The 21,795-nt window shown below is 41.2% G+C and overlaps 1 protein-coding gene across 2 annotated transcripts in view; it reads left to right on the top strand.

The window, feature by feature from the left end:
- ARSB (arylsulfatase B) overlaps positions 1 to 21,795 on the top strand; it is a 102,792-nt gene that overhangs the window by 26,421 nt on the left and 54,576 nt on the right. For both annotated transcript variants that reach the window (XM_074995457.1, XM_074995458.1), the window contains exon 5: positions 20,047 to 20,290. In XM_074995457.1, coding sequence (XP_074851558.1) covers positions 20,047 to 20,290 — 244 coding nt within the window. The remainder of the gene's footprint in view (positions 1 to 20,046; positions 20,291 to 21,795) is intronic.

Below are 21,795 nucleotides of genomic sequence, written 5' to 3'. Positions count from 1 at the left end.
TTGCCCCTTTTAACCTAACCCAGAATCTCTCAACATGTCTGTCTCTTGCATCCATCTCCACCTCAGTCCAGGTGTGCACATTTTTAATACATAAGACAACACCTCCTCCCTATTCACGCTGCCTATCCTCCCTGAGTAAGTTGTACCCTTCTGTACCAATATTCCAATCGTGTATTACCCCACCAAGTTTCTGTGATACCAATTATGTCATAGCTGTGTTTTGTTTATTGGGATTTCAAGTTCTTCCTGCTTATTACCTATACTTCTTGCATTTGTGTATAACCGTCTAAGATACTGATTTGCTTTTGTCTTCCAGCTCTGCCTAGTCCCTCTTTTTTTCTCTGATACCATAGCCCATGATCCCTCCCATTTCTAACCCAACTCCCAGGTCTCCATGTTTTTTACTCATCAGTGGGCGTTTATGAATCTTTCCAAATGAGAACTCAACAGGTGTTATCTCTTCATGCTCTCCTTTGTCTCGCCAATGCTGTTCTTGTATGCAATATATTGTAAATCCATCTTTGTTTGTAAATGTCTTCACTTTAACATGTTTTTCATCTTCAGCAATAAGATTTAGAAGCTACCCCTAGTATGAAAAGATGGAACATGTCTGATTATAGATGTGTTGCATACCACAAAAATAGCAATATATTTTTGCAGGCTCTGATTTTAAAAAGACTTGCAGGCAAGAGTGACGTATTTGTCCCTAATTGCAGTTACTTTATAACTGCTGCACTAATTGCAAATACTTTTGAATCATGTAATTTTCTCAAGTTTTTTTTTCTAACTCTGAATAATCTTGTTAGTTCTCTTGTTAAAAAAAATAGTTTGGAAGGACTATAAACCTTTCATGTTGGAAGTTATAAATCATTCTCTTGAGAAACTTCCCCTCTGGGCATTTTATTGTGTAATTGGCCACTAGTGGGTTTCTTTCATTTTCCCCTGAAGCATTTGAAAACAGGACACTAGAGAAAATGGGCCACAAGTATGTATGGAAATAGGAATGTTCTTGAAAATTTGTGTATTTTAATTAATGAGGAAGATAGAACAGGTTATGTATTTCTTCATCATCAACAACCATAGGCTCAGCACCCGTTGGTGTCTGATGCCTCCCTCACTATTTCTTCTCTTTCCCCATCCAGTGCGGAGTGGCTTAGTTTCTGTAGACTAGCTCTGCACCATTCTGCTACATCATTTACTCATTCTCTATGGGGTCTGCCTCTCCTACTTGAGCTGTCCATTATGCTGAATACCAGGGTCTTGACTTTTTGCTCATTGTTCATTTTGCAGATGTGCCTGAGTAGATGTAGCTTCCATTGTATAACCTTCTGTATGTATTTCTTGGTTGCTGATAATTATGATTATTAATGTATAACACCCTGAAATGCAGTATGTCCATTACAGTACAGATAATAATATGATCCTTGAACTGAAGACTCTATAAGCAATCTTCAGACATGATAGAAGAGGATTGATGGGCATGGTGTTAGGAAACAGTGAGAGACACATGGGAGGAAAGATAAGTGCAATGTAAATAAAATCCCTTAGTTACACAGTGAATCTACTGCTCATCTTGATGGAGTAAAGATTAGTACTGTGCCTCTCCTCTCACCCCATCCCCACGCCCCATAAAAAGATTAGCTCATTGGCTGTGTCTACACTAGCCACAAACTTCGAAATGGCCATGCAAATGGCCATTTTGAAGTTTACTAATGAAGCGCTGAAATACATATTCAGCACCTTATTAGCATGCGGGCAGCCGCGGCACTTCGAAATTGACGCGGCTCACCGCCGTGCAGCTCGTCCAGATGGGGCTCCTTTTCAAAAGGACCCCACCTACTTCGAAGTCCGCTTATTCCTATGAGCAGATGGGAATAAAGGGACTTCGAAGTAGGCGGGGTCCTTTCAAAAAGGAGCCCCGTCTGGACGAGCCGTGCGGCGGTGAGCCGCGTCAATGTCGAAGTGCCGCAGCCGCCCGCATGCTAATGAGGCACTGAATATGAATTTCAGCGCTTCATTAGTAAACTTCGAAATAGTCATTTGCATGGCCATTTTGAAGTTTTTGGCTAGTGTAGACGTAGCCATCGCAATTATTGTGTGTTGCTGATGAAGTGGAACTTAAGGAGATATTTCTGTAAGGTGGTGATAAGATCTTTGAAGGCTTGATCAACATCGCACATTTAGGATTGTGATTTCTTTATACTGCTCAATATACTACATAATGAAATGTAAATATATTTATATTCCAATTGATTAATTTTATAATTATATGGTAAAAATGAGAAACTATAGTAAACTCTCGCTTTACGCATCTTCAGGTTGCACAGAACTTGCTTAAACGCGAGTTTCACACAACTAGAACGTGTGTAGCTCTCAGCCTGTCTTGCTTCCTGCAGCTGCAGGTAGCTAGACAGGCTAAGAGCCCCAGGCTGAGAGTGGGAAGCCCCTACCTTCCCAGAGCAGCTCTAGGCACCACTCTGGGAAGGTAAAGGGAAGACTTTTAGCTTGCTTAGTTTCCTGCCTCTGTGGGCAGCCAGGTGGGCTAAAACCTGCATCCCAGAGCAGCGCTGCTGTCAAGCTGACAGCGGCACCACTCTGGGAAGGTAGGGAGGATTTTAGCTCCTCTAGCTGCCCACTGCTACAGGCAGCTAGGGAGCTAAAACCCCCTTGTCCCCCACCCCCCAGGATCACCCCTGGTCCTGTGGCCCCAGCTCAGCCTCAACCCATGCACGGGCTCCCAGCCCCGGGGTACTACAGCCCCTCATGGAGCTTGGGCTCCAGCCCCCGGTACAGCACACAGGGCTCAGGCTCCAGTCCCCTGCCCACCACCCCTGCAGATCCTGCTCCAACCTCCACACGTCCCAGCTCAACTCCACCCTCCTGTCCCCCCTCCACAGCCCTCGCCCACCACAGAGTTAACTCCCTCTGCCCCAACCCACCACCCAACCCCCCACTCCCGACTTACCTGACTTTGGGATACACCAGGGACTACTGTATGCAATTTTTCACCAGTATTGTGCTGCGACACTTTTTTGTTTGATTTTGCCATTAAGCATTTAAGTGAGGTGAAACAGTGGAGGTACACAAGACAAATCAGACGCCTGAAGAGGGTGTAGTAGTCTGGAGTGGGTGAGACCCACTGTCGTAATAAATCACTGATGCAGCCCTTGATCACAGATACATTGCTGAATAGTTGAGAAACCCAAGAACTTGCATTAAGGTGATTGTGTTCAGTATTGTAAAATGATTGGTATTAATAACCAGTTTTATTTTAACTTGTTTGAACTAACAGATACATGATTCTTGCCACTAGCCTATTGAGCCAGGAGATTCCTGGTGTAGCTTAGTCTCCAACTGGTTAAAAATTTCATCTGAAGAGAGATGATGTGAATAACAGATGTAAATCTCTCTGATTGCCTGAATCAGGTCATAGTTCATGCTATATAAAGCCTACATGTGTGCCTATATTTTATTTTTAAAGGCTTTTGGTCCATCTTGTGAAGAAATGGTAATGTTAAAATCACAGCAGTTCCTCCTTGTTATCATTTAAAGGGCAAAGAACAGTTGAAATGTTCCTAACACTGAGTTACGGCTGTGACACTTCTGTGATTAACACGGAACTTTTAAATCCCTTGTTTTTATTGTTGGTGTTTCTGAGCTGGTTTAAGAGCTTAGACTCTGGCCAGTTTTCATTGGCTGCAGGAATTGTTATTGGAGTGGCTGACAGCTGTCTGCCAGTTTGTCTGCACAGTCTTCCTGTGCTCTCTGCTGTTCAGCTCCACTGTGCTATTGTTCACATTGAGCCTTTTTCTTAAAATCTTTTCCAGCTGTATCCTGATACGGTAAACCACTTAAATTAGCTCCAGATTGTTATGTTTATTTTGTGTAAGATAAATGACAAAATACATAGTCACAACAGTCTACCTTGAGTAAACGATGAGAAAAGGAGTACTGGGCATTTTCAACAGAAAAAATTTTGCTGATGAAAGTATGAAACTAAGCACAGATTAAAACATTTGTCCCTGCCTTTGACATGTTGTTTATAGAGGGTTTGGCAGTTGTGTATCCTTGGAAGAAGGTAACATTAGTTTTAGAGAAGTATTAGACTAAAGCAACTTTTTTAAAAATATGAAGCTGAAGAAAACTAACACACTGTTCCTATATGGTTGGCAGTCTGGTCAGGAGTGCCTCCGTTTTTCTTGAGTCTCAGGGTTTTCCCCAACTTAAAACAAAAACCCTTCTGTTATGATTGATAGTAGCAATAGACCCAAAGTTGGCTCAGTCTAGTTCTGATTCTCACATGTGTTAGCATTTGATCATGTCTACTTACCTTGCAGCTGTAATTTAAAAGTAGAAAACAATAGGCTTAAGTCACTAATATGAGTATTTTCTATGCAGCTGGAAGTATAAATGCTTAATAGACTTGGCTCCTTGATAATGATACCTAGCATCTGTAAACATACAGTTATAGTGGCTTCACTTCCTTTAAAAAAAAGCAAACAAAAAAAACTTCATAAAGGTGCTATAAATATACATCCTAATTAAGCTTTTAATATATTACATCATATCAGTATGCGCTGTCCTAAAATGATCACACTGTTCCTGTAAAAGTCAGGAAGAGATGCAAATATAATAGTCAACATAAAGTTCAGAATGCCTTAACTGAATAAAAACACGAAAAAGGTGCCAGCAAGTTCCAGCAGCTGAGTTTTGAACTTTGAAATTCAGTTCTCCTTGGAATAGGCTTGTGACTCACTATCAGTTACCACTCCTACCAGGCATCACTTTATTGTGCTCCTATCTTCTGTACGTTTCAAAAAGAGTATTTTAGAGAGGAGGGTTGCACTTGAAAACTCTACTCAAACTTAAATTTAATTCAGAATAAATATTTATAAAACCCCTTTATTTTAGGTTGTTAGGGAGGACAACTGTCTTCCCAATTGATTTTTTTTTCCTTTGAGATGGAAGTGAAAATAAGCGTTCTTCAATTTGGTTAAAAGAAACACAACTTGTTCATCAAAAGCCCTGAAACTAGAACTAGCAGCATGAATTATTATTGACCTTCTTTTTCTCATGGAGTGTGCATATTTTGTAAAGGATTACAGGCAGTTGATGGTGTTGGTGTGGCAACAGCTTGTGGTTTCTGGAATAGCAGCAGTAGAAAATATTTGTTTTTCTTTCAGCATTATGCATACTTTTTTATTTGTTTCTACATTAAATATCCAAATACATATTGTAAAATGAAGAAAAATAAACATCTCTGTAGTACTTCAGGGCTTTAGATAAGTCCTGCAAACAGAATTTGGCATGGTCTCCATATAAGAAGGATGCGTGCAGGATCAATTTATCACAGGGGCCTATGAAGAGAAATTCCAAGAGCTGGAGGTGTTCTCTGCTTCCCCCACCCCCACAACCTCAGGAAAAAAATCAGTAGTTTTTAGATTGTAAATTAGTTCAATGCGGTGCTTAGATGAGAAGAAAAAAGTGCATGTTTTAGAATGCTGCCTTTAAAAATAAGCAACAAGAATACAGTAAGAAGACCAGGAAATATTTTTTTGGTCAGAGAGAATACAAATCCAGTTGTTTATAACTGGAGATGAACCTGAAATAAAATGCTGAACCTAAATATCATTCTGGGATGTATGAACAAGAGTGTTGTAAGCAAGACATGAAAAAATTATTCTTGCAGTCTAGTCAGCACTGATTAGGCCTAAACTAGAGTCCTGTGTCCAGTCCTAGGTGCCACGTTTCAGGAAGGATGTGGACAAGTTGGAGAAGGTCCAGAGAAGAGCAACAAAAACTATTTAAAATCTAGAAAACTTGACGTATTAGGGAAGATTGAAAGAATTAAGTTTGTTCACTGTGGAAAAGAGAAGGCCGAGAGTGGACATAACAGCTTTCAAGCACCTAAAAGGTTGTTGCAAGGAGGAGAGGGGGAAATTAATTCTTCTTAACATCTGATTATAGGACAAGAATCAATAGTCTTAAATTGCAGCTAAGGAGGTCCTGGGTCTTGAATACTGCATGCAGATGTTGTCTTCTTCGCTCAAAAAAGATATATTGGAATTGGAAAAGTTTCAGAAAAGGGCAACAAAATTATTGGGGACCTGGAACAACTTCTGTATGAGGAGAGATTAAAAAGACATGGGACTTTTCAGCTTGGACAAGAAACAACTAAGGGGGGGACATGACTGGACTATAAAATCGTGATTGATGTGGAGAAAGTAGCTGTGGAAGTGTTATTTATTCCTTCTCATAATGCAAGAACTAGAAGTCACCAAATGAAATCAACAGGTAGCAGATTTAAAACCAACAAAAGAAAGTATTTCTTTACACAGTGCACAATCAACCTGTGGAACTCCCTACCCAAAGACTTTATGAAGGCTAAGATTTCGACAGTTCAAAACACAGCTAGATAAATAAATAGCCGATAGGTCCATCAATAGCTATTTGCCAGAAGGGGCAGGGATGATGTCCATAGCTTCTGTTTGTGAGGACTGGGAATGGGCAGCAGGGGATGGAACACTTGGGCTGTGTCTACACTTGCATTCCTCTTTCAAAAGAGGCATGCAAATGGGGGAAATTGAAAAAGCAAATGAGGTGTAGATTTACATATGTGTGGATGTGACTTTTCAAAAGCAAACCGCATCTTTGAAAGAAACCTTCCCTGTTTTTATGAGAAGTGTTCTTTTGAAGATGGGGTTTACTTTTGAAAGAGGTGAGTCTACACTGCAAATAAGGTGCCAGATATGTAAATCTGCACCTCGTTTGCATTTTTGATTTCCTTCATTTGCATACCTCTTTCGAAAGAGGATTGTAAGTGTAAACACAGCCATCATGATGACTGTTCTTGTTATTCGCCCTGAGGCACCTGGTATTGGCCGTTGCAAGAAGACAGGATACTGACTGTGCTAAATGGATCTTTGTTCTGACCCAGTATGGCTATTTTACGATCTTTAATCTTTACAAAGAGTGGATCCTTTAATGAAGACAATTTACATGCTGAAGTATGGTCAGTAAGGCTAGGACAAAAAACAGACTTGGTAGGGGCTGCTCATTTGGGGGTGAGAAGATGCAAAGGTTGAGCGGAAAAAGTGGAGCTGAAATTTACATAAAATAGTTTGAAATACAACCCTGGATGAATCTGAGTACCAGTTCTTTGGAATGCCAATTTGTGTAGAAGTAGGTAATGATAACCCAAGTACAACAAAAGAATTCCAAGGCATGATAGGGGTATGAAGAGGGAAGACATGAGAAAACCCAGAAAATAGTGAAGTTGCACAGTCAAAAGGGTAAGAGGGAACAAAATGGAAAAGGTCCTTTCTAAATGTACAAGTCTGTAACTTTTTACTGTAGCTGAACCAAGATGAGTCTGTCTAGCTTAATTTTTAACACCAGCTGTGTTGCACTTACTGCTTATTTTATTTTGAATCCGATTTATTTTAATCTCTACCTTCAAAAACCCAACGTATAATTACCCCTATTTGAGTCCTAGGTAAAATGTGTGAAGTCATTGAAGTGCAGACAACATTTTAACCTTTTCTGAGAGGTTGTTTGGGGGGGGAAAGAAACCCAATATCTCTATTCTGGAACATTAATTTGAGGCAACCCCCTAAGAATTGCCATCCAAACACCAGTTATGATTACTTGGGGAATAAGGAAAGCTGGCAGTTCATGATGAGTGGCAGAGTTAGTGGTCTGTAGGTCACATTGTGTCACTGACACACCACTTTAATGTTCCTTTTGTAATATTTTAACATGTAAACTGCAGGAGAAAATATGAAGATCTCCTACAGGCTTCTCAAATATCTGGCTTATTCACCTAGTTCTGGGCATTAATTCTTCTACTGTCCCACTGCTCTTCAGAGGTACACACTGATCAAACTGAATAGTGACAGAGAGATAGCCATGTTAGTCTATATTCTTAAAACTGTTTACTAGCTGTGTGTGTCTCACCTGCTGGTATACAGGTTGCACCAGCCAGAATATTTAGTGTCTGACAACTCTTAAGAGAAGAGTTTGTGGAAACAGCACTGCTTGTCCAGTTTTATGTATTGATTCCTCATGTGAATATAAATTAGTATGAATATTATTTATGAGAACAGTTGTTTGCCAGGAGAAAGAAGTGTTGGGCTTCGTTATTAAAGGGACGTGTGGTGTTTATGATTGTGCACTTGAACAATATATAAGTGTAATATAAACATTTTCCCCCTGATCTTGGAAATGAGAAACAAACTTACAAAGCCCCCACCACCATCCTAAATATTCCAGGTAGAGAATCCTAAGGTCATGTAACCTGCCTCCCTTTCACCAATTATTTCCTGCAAATGATAGGAGAGGGAAATAAAAAATGTTGCTTGTGTTCAAAAACTATTGGGAGGGAGGTCAGGCTGTGGCATCATGGGATTTCTTGTCTAGCCAGTTCATTCCATGAAAGCATATCTCCAAGACGGCATGGGCTTTGGGGTAGGAGGAAAGAGTTGTACAAGCAGCGTAGCTGAGAACTTCATATTATCATGTCTATGGAAGTACTGAAAGGCTTCCCAATGATGCTGTCACTGTCAAGATTTATGTATACCACTTCCCATCTGTGTATTCTTTTCAGGTGGTTTTCCACATTTGGGACTTGTGAGGGAGGAGGGACAGCCATGCTGTCTTAGATGATCTGATCTGTGGAGGTAATGAAGAGAGCCTGGACATCTAATCATACCCTAGAATCTTCAGAGAAACTTCATGGATTTTAGGCATTATTATTACAGTTATAACTCTAATTGGCTCCCTGGGTGGTAAACTCTGCCCCAGCTCTCTGATCTCAGGCTGTGGCAAACTTGATGACATCAAGGATACAGAAATTTCAGTTTAACTTTTTGGCCCCTTCTGCATGCTTTCTGTGGTACCTCATGTTGTAGATCCTTGCTTTTCATAGTGCCAGCCTTTAATTTTGTAACCTGGTATGCAAATGAGAGGTGGCAGAAGCATACGTTGTTCCTTCCTTCCAGTTTTCCTTTGAGATAATATTCAAATTATTTACTCTTCAAAATTTCAATATTCTGCTTTGTCAGTACAATTGAGGAGAGAGGAATAGAGCTGTGAGACGCTTTTCGGTGCAGGTGCATCTGGTAAGAGTTTCCAAATGTTTGCAGAATAAATTGATTTTTGCAGTGACTTTTTCCTTAAAGAGCTAGGTGTTTTTTGGAAGTGAGAATTGCATTTGCTGCAGTAATGGCAGATATTCACTCTGGATCAAATTTCCAAATCCTTGTAAAAAATTCTATAGAAAAGGTTGTGTGAATATTTCCAAAGGAAAAATTGGTTAGTCCCTTCAGCTGTAGTCAGGCAGATCAGCGGAACATATATGTCAGTATGTAGTTATCCTGTGGTTACACGCATACTGAGAAGCCAAAATACAATTGTTTACATCAAACTTGCTGATATAACTTTATGTAAAATTGTTAAGTAAGCCCAGTTCTTCAAGATGCATTTACATTCCAGCACCAAGATTTTTATAGAAATGTAGTACTTTTTTAAAAAGGGGCATATCTCTTCCTTCCCTGTAGACTCTTCATTTGTAAAATCTGGGATAGCTTCCACCCAGATTCCTAGCACTGGGAAAAGAATCCTACCCTTTCCATAGGGGCTGTTTCTCCAAGTTACCTGGTTGTCTGTGATCTAACTAGTATGGGTTCAACTTTTGTTTGAAACTTTTCATAGCATGTTTTTCAATAACTAATGCTTTCTGGTTAGGAGAAACTAGCAGCTGCAGCCTAAAGGGAACTATTTTGTTCTCCTCTCTGTATGTAAATTTTAAAATTATAATAGCTGTGGGCCCTACATCTTTTTCTTGCAGCTGACTACATAGTCTTGGGTTTTGTTAAATTTTTTTTCCCTTTCATATTCCACTTGGAATGGCCCATTTTCCTAGGATCCTAATAAAGTATGACTATTACATATATCATAATCACAAATTGATAGGGACCACAACAGTAATCCATATCTATGCTCCGTAAAGGCTAGAGTTCATCAGAACCCTCTTAAAACCACTCAGAAGGCTAATGCTTTGTAACTTTTGCCCTTGTTTTGCTTTCTGCTCTGTGTCCATCTTCAGTTATTTTGTTGGTGATATTAAGCAGGTGCTGCTGCTTCCAATTCCATTACAGTGCTGCCCTGCTAATGCTGGGTCAGCAGGGGTTCTTCTGTTTTTTTCTGGCTGAAAAGTTGAATTAGTGTTGAGTAGTGTGTGTGGGAAGTGTTTATGTAGTCTGTGTTTTGCATAATGCCCTGGCTTTGCATTACTAACACTTAAGGCTACATACAATAAAAAATTGCCCTGAGACATATGTGAGCATTCAGTGTGTGATTAGTTTGGATCATAAGTTATACTCACTACCACAGTCACACTTTTCCTTTGATAATTGGATATTTTAATGGTATTCATATACATGTAAAATATTAACCACCAAATGCTCCTGTTTCATTAAGTTTGGGAAGCTGCACTAATAAATAAAGCTTTTGGATAGAAGATTCCAGTTGCTCACACACAGCACTAGTATTTTGGCATTTCTCCACTTTTTCTGAGTTTTCGTTACCTCCATTATTATTTTCACTAGTAACTTCAGTTGCTAACAAATTATTCCTGTCAGCTGCAGTGCTAGTCACAGGAAAGTCCTACATTTTAAAGGGGCTTTAATTATATTTCTTTATATTTCTCTCTGTACCAAAACTTGAAGGTACTAAACATACATGGGTTTCGGGGCAATCTATGGATTTGGACTTCATCCTCTAAAGGTTCCCCAGAGTGCAAAATTTCATCAGTGTTTGGCAGGGCAACATAAATATCACAGTTTCAGTTATGGCTGTGGGCTAACTTCATCTGTTCCTTTGTCATCTGTATTGGTGGGAAGCAGTGAACTCTGTGCTAACTTAGTAAAGAAAACATAGTGTGACTGTTAAGTGGTAACCAAATGTGATCCACCTTAAGAATGTAAAAGCAGCAAACACAAAGCTGGAAGCAAATGGAAGCTTGGGTGAGAGTATAAAACTGCTGTATTATCCTGGGATCAAGTGGTATTTTGAGATAAGCCTAAAGGAAACTGAAATATTACAGGTCCTTTTTCTAGGGTGACTGAACATGTGGTATAGAAGAATAAAAAGTAGAGTGTGAAAAATCAAGCATGTGCCTCTCACAATAGGATTCTGGTCTACCAAAGGGAAGGAGTTTGGGAAATCCTTCAGCTTGAAAAGAATCCCACCAGAACTAGAAAGGCCATATTTGGTATCCATTAAAACAGCAATATAATGGGAGAGGTGAAATTATCAGGGGAGTGGGGAGGAGGGATGCTTTTAAATGACTTTTCCAGAACCATGCTCTCTTCCCTATGAAATGCACAGAAGTGTCATTTAAAAAAAAAAAAAAAAAGGACCAGTGTATGTGAGAGTCACCATCATGGTCATTCATCTGTTTCATCCCCTTACTTCTCCATCTTTAATCCTCATTTTATTTTCACTCTTTCAAATGGAAAGCTCTTCGGGGGCTAAAACTATTATATTGTGATTTTTTTTGGAAAGCACATGGCATATATTCTGTACTCCTCCATTACTTGTTCTAGTGTCCTAAGTGTAAAATCTATTTGATTATTTCCAAGAGGTCATGTCTATATGAGAGGCTTTCCCTGGCAAAACTGGGCTTTTGTCGAGAAAAACTGTGTTATGCACTATGTCAACAGTTTATCAACAAAACCCAGCTCATCCATTGGCAGCACTGTCTTTCCCCGTTCAAGTATAAAGCCTTTTTTGCCAGTTTTCTTTCCAGAATGCTGCGAGGGAAACAGCGGAGCTGGCTTTTCTATTCAAATTCGGCACATTAACACATGGTTTAAATAGTGATGGGAACTTTCTGAGTCACTATAGGGGCTCATCTGCATACTTGGCTCAATCTAATTCTTGACCTTCCCCCCCACCCCTCCACTCTCTGATTTGTTCACCTTGATTATCTTTTTCTGATTTGTCCTCCTTGCTTACTGTTTTTGGTTCTCTGTGCCTTAAATATTGAGTCTGTTCTGATCTGGCTATGGTCTGAAGAAGTGGGTCTGTCCCACGAAAGCTCACCTAATAAACTATTTTGCTAGTCTTTAAAGTGCTACTTGACTGCTTTTTGTTTTGATATTCTTTCGAGAGAGGGCCGGGCAGTCTGGCTGCTCTCTGTCAACAGAGTGGATTGCTCTTTCAATCTGCTTTTATGTGCAGACGCAATCTGTTGACAGAAGTTTTGCTGTGAAATCCCTTCCTACAGTGACTTCTGTTGACACAGTCTTCTTGGGTAGCTGTAGCTGGAGACAGCTCACAGCTCAAGCCTTCGGTACCTTTATTACTAGAAGTCTTGTGCAGAGATATGGGTCTTAAACTGAACTTTAAATGCAGCAAGGCTAGAACTTGTCTTGATATCTAATGGCAGAGAATTCTGTGGTCAAAAACCTTCCATTGTAAATACCCTCTCCCAAGGGAGCAAACCTGTCAGGATGATTCACAATAAGAGGTTATGACTGATTAGGGTCCTAAACCAATTGAGTGCTTTCAGAAACAGAATGGACTTTGAAATTGGTCCTTAACTAGTTAGAGCAGAATGTGTACAGGCAGAGAAATATGCTTGTTGGTCTCTTGTCAAGGAGGAAGGCCAATGTGTGGGTTGACTCAGTAGCAACTTCCTCCATTCTAGTATATTCAGGGTGAATAAAAATTGATTTTAAAAAAGAATATTTTTAAAAATGTAGTAGTTTTTGTAAATGTATTTAAAATTAAATTTAAATTTGACAACCTGTGTTAAAGGGACCTCTAGTAGTTAGGCCTCCACCAAATTCACAATCCACTTTGGGCAATTTCACAGTCATGGGATTTTTTAAAATTTGTAGCATTCCTGATTTCAGCTATTTAAACATGAAATGTCGTGGTGGTGTAATTGGTGGTGTCATAGTGGTGTAATTGTAGGGGTCCTGACCCATAAAGTAGCTGTGTGTGGGGGGGTGCGGGTGAGTCACAAGGTTATTGTAGTAGGGTTGGAGAACAGCTACCTTGCTGCTGCTGCTGCTGCTGCTGGTGGCACTGTCTTCAGAGCTGGGCAGCGGGAGCGTGCAGGAGCTCAGCTCTGAAAGCAGTGTCACCTCCTGGGAGAAGTAAGGATGGCATTGTATGGTATTGCTATCCTTACTTCTGTGCTGCTGCCTGCAGAGCTGAGCCCTCAGCAGCTGGCACTCTGGCCACCCAGCTCTGAGGGCAGCAGTGCAGAAGTAAGGGTGGTATGGGATGGTCTTGCCGTCAGGAGGGCTGTCAGACTGGACAGGCTCCTGGGCAAGGTGACGAGACCCAGACCCATGCTCCCAGAAGGGTCATCAATTGTAAGGGATGGGAGTGGGGGCAGCCAGCCCTCAGCAGCACCTGGAGTGCACGAGGCCCACACTCCCCAAGGCAGCCCTCAGAGCTGTATGGAGCACAGCCACCACCTAGTGCTCTGGTGGTGATTTAAAGGGCCTGGGACTCTGGAAGCCCTGTGTCCTTTTGGATCTCTGGGCCCCAGGGCAACTGCCCCATTTTGCCCCTTGCCACTCCCATTGGCAGGCCCAGGGGGTTTTTTTCTGCTGGAACACCCCAGAAGGGCATTCCGGCACCTTTTTTCCAAAAACTGGATGGGCAACTGTGGCCAAGCCGCATCTGGCCCTTTAAGAGCCATTGCAGCTCAGCTGCACCCACCTCCCTGGCTGACCCCTCCTCCACTCCCTTCCCGCTCTGAAATGCAGGCGGCCACGTGGAGGAGGCAGCAGCAAGGTAGGGGGTGAAGGACTGGCAAAGAGTGGGGTATAAGCCGTGTGGGGGAAGAGTTGGGGCTGTGTGAGGGGGTAAGTCCTGGGGGGCGGCGGCTTGGAGAACATGGGGGGGCAAGCGAGAGGGGGTTGGGGGCCATGCGGGGGGGCACGCTGCCAGGGGCGTCAGTCCACACAGAGTGATTTGGGCCCCCCTGGGGAAGCTGGCTTGAGCCCCCCACAGGAGGGCAGGTTAGCTGCTGGGGGGCGCAGCTTAAACGCACACGGCAGGCAGTTAAGCCACCAAGGGGCAGTTTGGGCTTTGAACGGCAAGTGGTTAAGCAAGCGGTAGGCAGATAGACTCTCTCCCCTGGGGGGTAGCTTGGGCAGGTAAACCACCAGGGGGCAGCTTGGGCTCTGTGCATGGGGGAAGGGAGGGCCCCACCTGGGGTGGTTAAGCTGGCAGGTGTTGGGCCTTGGGACAAGGGTGGAGGTGGGTTTGGGGCTTGAGCTCCGCTACTGTTTTTTTTTTTATTTAAAGAAGAAAAATGCTCTGGGTGGGCCTTATTGCCAAATTTACTTCTGCACTGCTGCTGGTAGGGCAGTGCCTTCAGAGCTGGGCACCCAGCCAACACCCATTGCTCTTTGGCCTCCCAGCACTGAAGGCTATGCGGAGCATCCCTTAAAATCACACTGTGACCCTTGTCTACAGCTCTCTTTTGAGTCAGGACCTCCAATTTGAGAATCACTGGTCTTCCACCTTGAAATCTGTATAGTAGCGGGTGAAAGCACACACAAGCTGGATTTCGCAATCCATGATGTATTTTTCCTGGCCATGGTTTTGGTGGGACCCTATTTTCAATATACTAAAAATAATTTAAATGAAATACAAGAAATAAGCAATATATTTTTGTTGCCAAGTTTTATCCAAAGCCCAGTTACTGAACAGGTGAAGTCCACTGACTAAGCCAATGGAACCAGAGTTGGTGGAAATGCTACACCAGCTTTTGACAGCAGTAGAAAAAGAGAATATTTTCTTCATTTGGCTTTATGCACCTAGCTCAGTTTAATGACTAGTTAATTCAGTGTTAAGAAACTGATGGGAGTTGAAAAAGCAGGGTTTGTTTTCTTTTTCCAATCTGTGACTGAAAACTAGACATGAGAGGATGAGATGTGCCAATCTAAAATCTTGGAGGGCACAGTGTCCAGAAAGAACCAGATAAATTTACTAACTATAGATAATCCTCACTTTATTTAATAAATACACATCAAATGTAAAAGAGTTTTGACCATTTTACTGGTCTGGCACATTTGGGAGTTTAATTAAATAATAATAATCAATTTAAAAACTGTTCTGTGAGTTTTTCGGATAATTGAGTATCTGTCCAAAGAGAGCTTGACATGAGTTTAAAGTTAAGAAAATCCTCTCGTCAATAAGAAATGCATCATTCAGAATTTTCTAACATAAAAAGAGAGACTTGTAAATTACACTGTGTAAAGTCTTGCTTGAATTGAGGGATTATCTTCAAACGGTTGCAGCTGAGTTGGAGAGAAGACAAGGAAACTGCAGAGAAGTAATAATGACCCTGGGAAAGCCAGAGTACATCTATTTGTTAAAGAAAAAAATATTGGAATGATATAAATAGGGCTACCAAATTCACATCCGCGAAAAGTGTGTCATAGACCATGAAATTTGGTCTCCTCCTATGAAATCTGATCTGTAGGGTGCTCTTAGCCTGTACTATAATGATTTCACAGGGAAGACAAGAGATTCTCAAATTGGGGGCCTGCCCCAAAAAGGAGTTGCAAGAGGCTCAAGAGGTTATTTTGGCAGAGATTTTGGTGTTTCTACCCTTACTTCTGTGCTGCCTTCGGAGCTGGGCAGCTGGAGAGCAGTTGCTGTTGGCTCGGTGCCCAAATCTGAAGGCAGAGCCCACCAGCAGCATCAGCACAGAATTAAGGGTGGTGTGGACAGCATGTCGGGGCTGTGCCACTGTTCTGTGCCACTGCCTTGAGATCTGAGCAGCTGCTGGCTGAGGGGCCAGCTCTGCAGGCAGCAGCGTGTAAGCACGGTTGGCAATAGAATACCATGCCATCCTTACTTCTGTGCTGCTGCTGGGCAGTGACTCCGCCTTAAGAGCTGGGCTTCTGAGTGGCAGGGGTGGCTCTCCAGCTGCCCAACTTTGATGGCAGCAATCTCTCCAGCCGCAGCACAGAAATAAGGGTAGCAGTACCACAAGCTCCACCTACAGTTTCTTTGTGACCTCCCTCCCCCAAGCGTGCACACACACTCCTTTTAGGGTCAGGACCCCTTCAATTAAATTATCATGAAACTTTAGATTTATGTAGCTGAAATCATTTATTTTACAATTTAAAAAATCCTCTGAATGTGAACTTGACCAAAATGGACCATGAATTTTTTAGGGCCCCAGATATAAACACTCAGGTACTATGTTATGCCTACTAACTTAAAGTAAGAACAGCCATACTAGATCAGATCAAAGGTCCATCTAGCCCAGTATCCTGTCTTCTGACAGTGGCCAATGCCAGGTGTCCCAGAGGAATTAAAAGAATAGGTTATCATGAAGTGATCCCTCTCCTGTCACCATTTCCTTTTTCTGGCAAACGGAGGCCCAGGGACATCATGTCTACCCAGCCTAGCTAATGGCCATTTATGGACCTATCCTCCTGAACTTAGCTAGCTCTCTTCTGAACCCTGTTAAAGTCTTGGTCTTCACAACATCCTCTTACAAGGAGTTCCACAGACTGACAGTGCACTGCGTGGAAGAAAAAACACTTCCCTTTGTCTGTTTTAACCCTGCTACCTATTAATTTTATGCTGCAACAATATTCATTGTATTTTTAAAAAATGATAAAGTCTTAACACAGATGTGGTAGAAACTGAGTTCTGTCATTTTAGTAGTTGTTTCACAATCACTGAATATTAGTGCAGTACTAATTAAAAATTTAGCAACACTATGGATTGTCTAAAGTAAGCTAATTAAAATCGACATTGCGGAGGAAGCCTAATATTGCAGGATCTGCAGTTTCAGCAGGATCTCAAATTAAGTAGTATTGTAGCTATATAGTTACTTAGATAAATGTGTCTAGTTACAGCATACCCTCTTGGTAACAGAAAAAGGACATCAAACTGAGTGTAAAGACTACATTTAGCTGGAAATCAAAATGTTTTAATGGTTCTCAATTTTTCTTTTAAAATAACTTAGAAGTACTAGACACATTAAAATCAGTGACTTAAATCAAGATTTCCTGCTTGGCTATTTAAATCATTAAAAATCCATGCTTTATATTGCTTTAATTTAAATCAGTTCACCTTCTATATTATTCTTTTCCATGATCTATGGAAGTGGTAAATACTGTCCGTGGGTATGTATCTTGAAGGAAAGGTGCCTGACTGTCTAATTTGTCATTTCTCACTACGACTTTCTGGATATCTATGAGCTGTTAAGGTCCAAAATGGCTCCCAGGACTGCACTTCTCTGACAGTCCTAGGACCAATGCCTTCAGTATAGGCTGAGGTCATAGATGTAGCCAGTTTCTTAAATTACTTCCCAATAGAACTAGCTCTGATTATGAACCAGCTGCTTTTCATCCCGTTACTTATTTCTTTCAGGCACTTTGTTTGCAGGCTGTGTACTTTTTCTGTGAAGGAAAGGAAGTTGGTGCTTATGTGCATTCTATGGTTAGTGGGATTGTATTGGTGGGATACACACATCAAATAGGAACAGGAGTATATTATGCCTACAGAATTACATGTGAGAAAGCTCTGTGGAGTGAGAATGCACTCTGTTGCGGGTGCTCTGTTGGTTTTCAGTTTATCAACTTGATTATATTTTCTAATATATGGCAAAGTTGTCCAGAGCCCCTTTGTTGTATATAAATTGTATGAAAACCCATGCCAGGCTATGGAGATGAGTTAATAACACCTTGTGATCAACTCTCAAAAACTGTGGATTCATCTAACAGAATTAGCATGACATTTGCCAACTGTCTGCGGCTGTCTGATCATCTGTCAACACATGGGAAGATTATAGGATATTGGTGAGGATTACGTGCTGCTTGAATAAATTAGTCACCACAACCTGGATAGTTTTCTCTTAGAAGAGGAGGCTTGAGACAGGGTAGTAGCTGGTAAAATGAATTCTGCGTACCTTGAATGTCACTGTAATTTTTCACCTATGATAAATGACAAAACTTTACAGAAGTAATTGTCATCCCGCTACTGACCCCCAGACTCCCCGCCTCCATGCACACATTTAAATATTGTTTTCTTAGATAATTCTTTTTTTTTACAGTATTTGACTGGGTTAACATGTTTGTACTATGACACTAGGTTCCATCTGGGTTGTATAGTTTGCTTTTTGCATGGTGCTGCTCTCATTTCATTATTGATGTTTGAAATGATGGTTCAGATGAGAAATTACCCAAATGCTAAAAAAAGAGTATTTTTCTGCTTACTAATGCCGTGCCGGTAGGTTATTTTTAGTATTTTTACAGCATACAAGAAAGACTCCCTGCCGGCCATCCCCAGCCCATATACGGGTGGCCACATCTCTGTACAGGCTTGTGATCAGAGCTGAGAGCTGCTTACATTCTTTTTTCCCTGATTCCCCTCCCCGTGGAGAGAGGAGTAGTACTCCTAGTCCTGCCCTTCCAGTCCTGTATGCAGACCTACAGCTCTGTGAAGGAACAGCGGCAGGGCTGGGAGTTCTGCTCCTTTCCCAGCTGGGAGGGGCAGTGGAGAAGGGCCCAGAACTGCCAGCCCCACGTCCAGTTGCTATATGCCTCCACCCTTCCCTCCCCCCAGGCAATGTGGGATGAGGAGAGGACAAGCTTGGAGGTTCTGGCTTGGAGGTGCATGGAGTCATGTTGAAGGTTATGTGGGGAGATTACATGCTCTCCCTTTCCCATACCAGTAAGAACCACAGTTAGCACAGGGTGGTAAATTGAGTACCATGCAGTTACGACGTGGAGATCTTCAGTTCCATAAAGGCTAATATCTTCACTGCTTTGCATGGATGTGAGGGCCAAGGCTTTCAGCTGGGTGCCCATAATCCATATCCAATCAATTAAATCAGTTCTGAACACCCAGCAGCTTCTTTTTTAAGTCACTGAAGACCACCGAATGTGTCGTACTTTTGAATGAAAGATTGGGCCATTTCTTTAAGTACCGAAATACAGATTTAAGGGCCTAACTTAAGCCACCAGTTTTGATAAATCGTGGCAAGGATCCCTTTTGTAAAATTTTAAATACTATTGTCCTGCTTTTCTCCTGCAAAAACCAAAATGGCTGCTTTTCAGAACTGTTTTATTTATCAGTCTCTGAAGCATTTTGGACAGAAAAGGACAAAAGAAATGTACGTTATATTTAAAGTTTATTTTATTTTTACAGGAACATATTGAAGTATTTGATAAAAGCTAATATTGCTGTGTGGTGTTCTGTGTTCTAATAATAAACTGTGTGAGCTGTCACACAGATAAGAGCCTCTTTATCCCTGAGCAAAGAAAATTCCCCTTCTAGCTCAGGGTAAACTGATTATGTGTCTACAGCAGGAATTTACACTGATCCCTAGTTAATTAAATAAGAATGAGATCATTTGGCTTCATTGTGTGGCTAGTAAAGCTGTCTTTGGTTTATCAGATGCAGCACCTCTTTTCTCTTGCTCCAACAATTGTTTCTATCCATGGTTTTTAATGACAACATACAATTTTTCAAAACTAAAGCAGGCAGTAGATTAAAAGGCTTGCCTTGAAAGACACTGCTTTGTTTTGTGTATTTTTAAAACTTTTGAAAATAGTTCTGTTGCATCTAACAAATGTTCCTTGAAAACAGTGCAAAGATACTGCATGTGTGGGTTTCTTTGTAGGTCCAGTGTAGTTATGTAAACCTGTAGACCTACAAGTTCACTCACCCACTCTTATAAAAGTTGCTGTACTTTCTTGCACCTCACAGTAATATTCACTCTCTTTGGCCTCCTGCTCCATTTAGGTCTTGTTCATGTTTGAATATAGAACATCACCCTTTCAATATTTTATGAGGGGTTTAGCTGCTATTTGTAATATGCTCTGAAGAGGCACAGCAGCAGATCAATGTTATGTAGCATTGTCTGTAAGTGAAGCTGTTGGTAGAATTTAACTTTATGTAGTAATTGTGATGATATTCCTGTGTTGCCTAAACGAACACATTATACAATACTTGTCTTAAAATACTTCATTTTGCTTACCTGTATTTCAGATAATGGAGGACAGACTTTGGGAGGTGGCAATAACTGGCCGCTAAGAGGAAGAAAGTGGACTCTCTGGGAAGGAGGAGTGAGAGGAGTAGGGTTTGTTGCAAGTCCTTTACTAAAACAGACAGGAGTAGAAAGTCATGACCTGATCCACATCTCTGACTGGCTGCCAACTCTTGTAAAACTTGCTGGGGGATCTGTGAACAGCACAAAGCCCCTGGATGGCTTTGATGTGTGGAAAACTATCAGGTAATTTCAAATAACTGAGTCAGAATCCTGCTGAGATAGAGCTGATCAATAAGAACAACTGACCTGAAACTGGGAGAAACAGACCGACATTTGATCCTAAATAAGATGAAAAAAAGTAATTTGCTAAATAAAATGAGAGGTTTAAATTCATACATGGTGTTTCTTCCAGGGGAGGGAATAGGAATGAAGAGCACACCATATGTGAAAGACATCCATAATGTTATTTAATGCATCTCTGAAAAGTGTGCTCAGATACCATGAGCAGTTATATTATGATAACCTGGAGAGACTAAATTATGCACACATTTTTAGCAAAGATGGAATTTAACAATTAGAGTAAACTACCAAGAGAAATGGTGGCGTCTCCATCTATTTGTGTCTTTGAGTCAAGATTGAATGCCTTTCTGGACATTACACTTAAGTCATAGACAAGATTTTGGTCTCAACACAGGGGTAACTGGGTGAAATTAATGGCCTGTGACATACAGCTCAGACAGTATGATGGAGTTGTCCCTTCTGCACTTAAACTCTATCAATACAGAATTAGCTCTTGCTAAATGTTTATTCAGTCCTTTGTTCTTCAAAGATACAGTTCCCTGAATTTTATCTTACCATACAGATGGAGCTCTTGGAATCTGAGTTTCAGTATGCATTAAACGGTCTTGGCACGTTCTGCAAGAGTAGGGGTTTTCCTAGTGACTTTGGTCTATTCCTTCCCTTTTACACTTTCAAGAAGCATGCAATATGCTAGGTTAGTGGCTGAATTCCATTCCCTCCCTTCTAAGACGTAGGTACACAATCATCCATAGCACAGGACTTGGTCGTGATGGGGAACTTCAACTATCCAGACATCTTTTGGGACAGTAACACAGCAGGATGCAGATTGTCCAACAATATCTTGGAACGTACTGGAGACATTTATTTCAGAAAGCAGAGAAAGACGCTGAGGGGGCGGCTGTTCTAGATCTGATTTGAACAAACAGGGAGGAACTGGTTCAGAATTTGAAAGTGGAAGGCCTCTTGGGTGAAAGTGGTAATGGAATAATACAGTTCATGAGTCTTAAGAAATGGTAGGAGAAAGAACAGCAAACTAAAGACGATGACTTTCCAGCAGGTAGGCTTTAGCGAATTCAGGGAATTGGTAGGTAAGGTCCCATGGGAAGCTAGTCTAAGAGGAAGGACCATTGAAGACAGATAGCAGTTTTTCAGACAGACATTATTAAGGGTGGAAGAGAAAAACTGTTCCATTGCATAAAAAAAGATAGGAAGTATGGCAAAGAGAGCACCCTGGCTTAATCAGGAGATCCTGAATGATCTAAAAATCAAAAGGGAGCCCTGAAAAAAATAGTAGAAACTAGATCAAAACACAAAGGATGCATGTAAACAAATAACAGAAGTATGTAGGGGCAAAATTAGAAAGGCACAAGCACAAAAAGAGCTCAAACTAGCTAGAGATATAAAGGGTAACAAAAAATAAAAAGTCTACAAATACGTGAGAGGCAAAA

This window comes from Carettochelys insculpta, chromosome 5, assembly GCF_033958435.1.
Source record: "Carettochelys insculpta isolate YL-2023 chromosome 5, ASM3395843v1, whole genome shotgun sequence".
NCBI classification, from domain to species: domain Eukaryota; kingdom Metazoa; phylum Chordata; order Testudines; family Carettochelyidae; genus Carettochelys; species Carettochelys insculpta.
The sequence above is the reverse complement of the archived record's forward strand: the minus strand, read 5'-3'. Positions and strand labels throughout refer to the sequence as shown.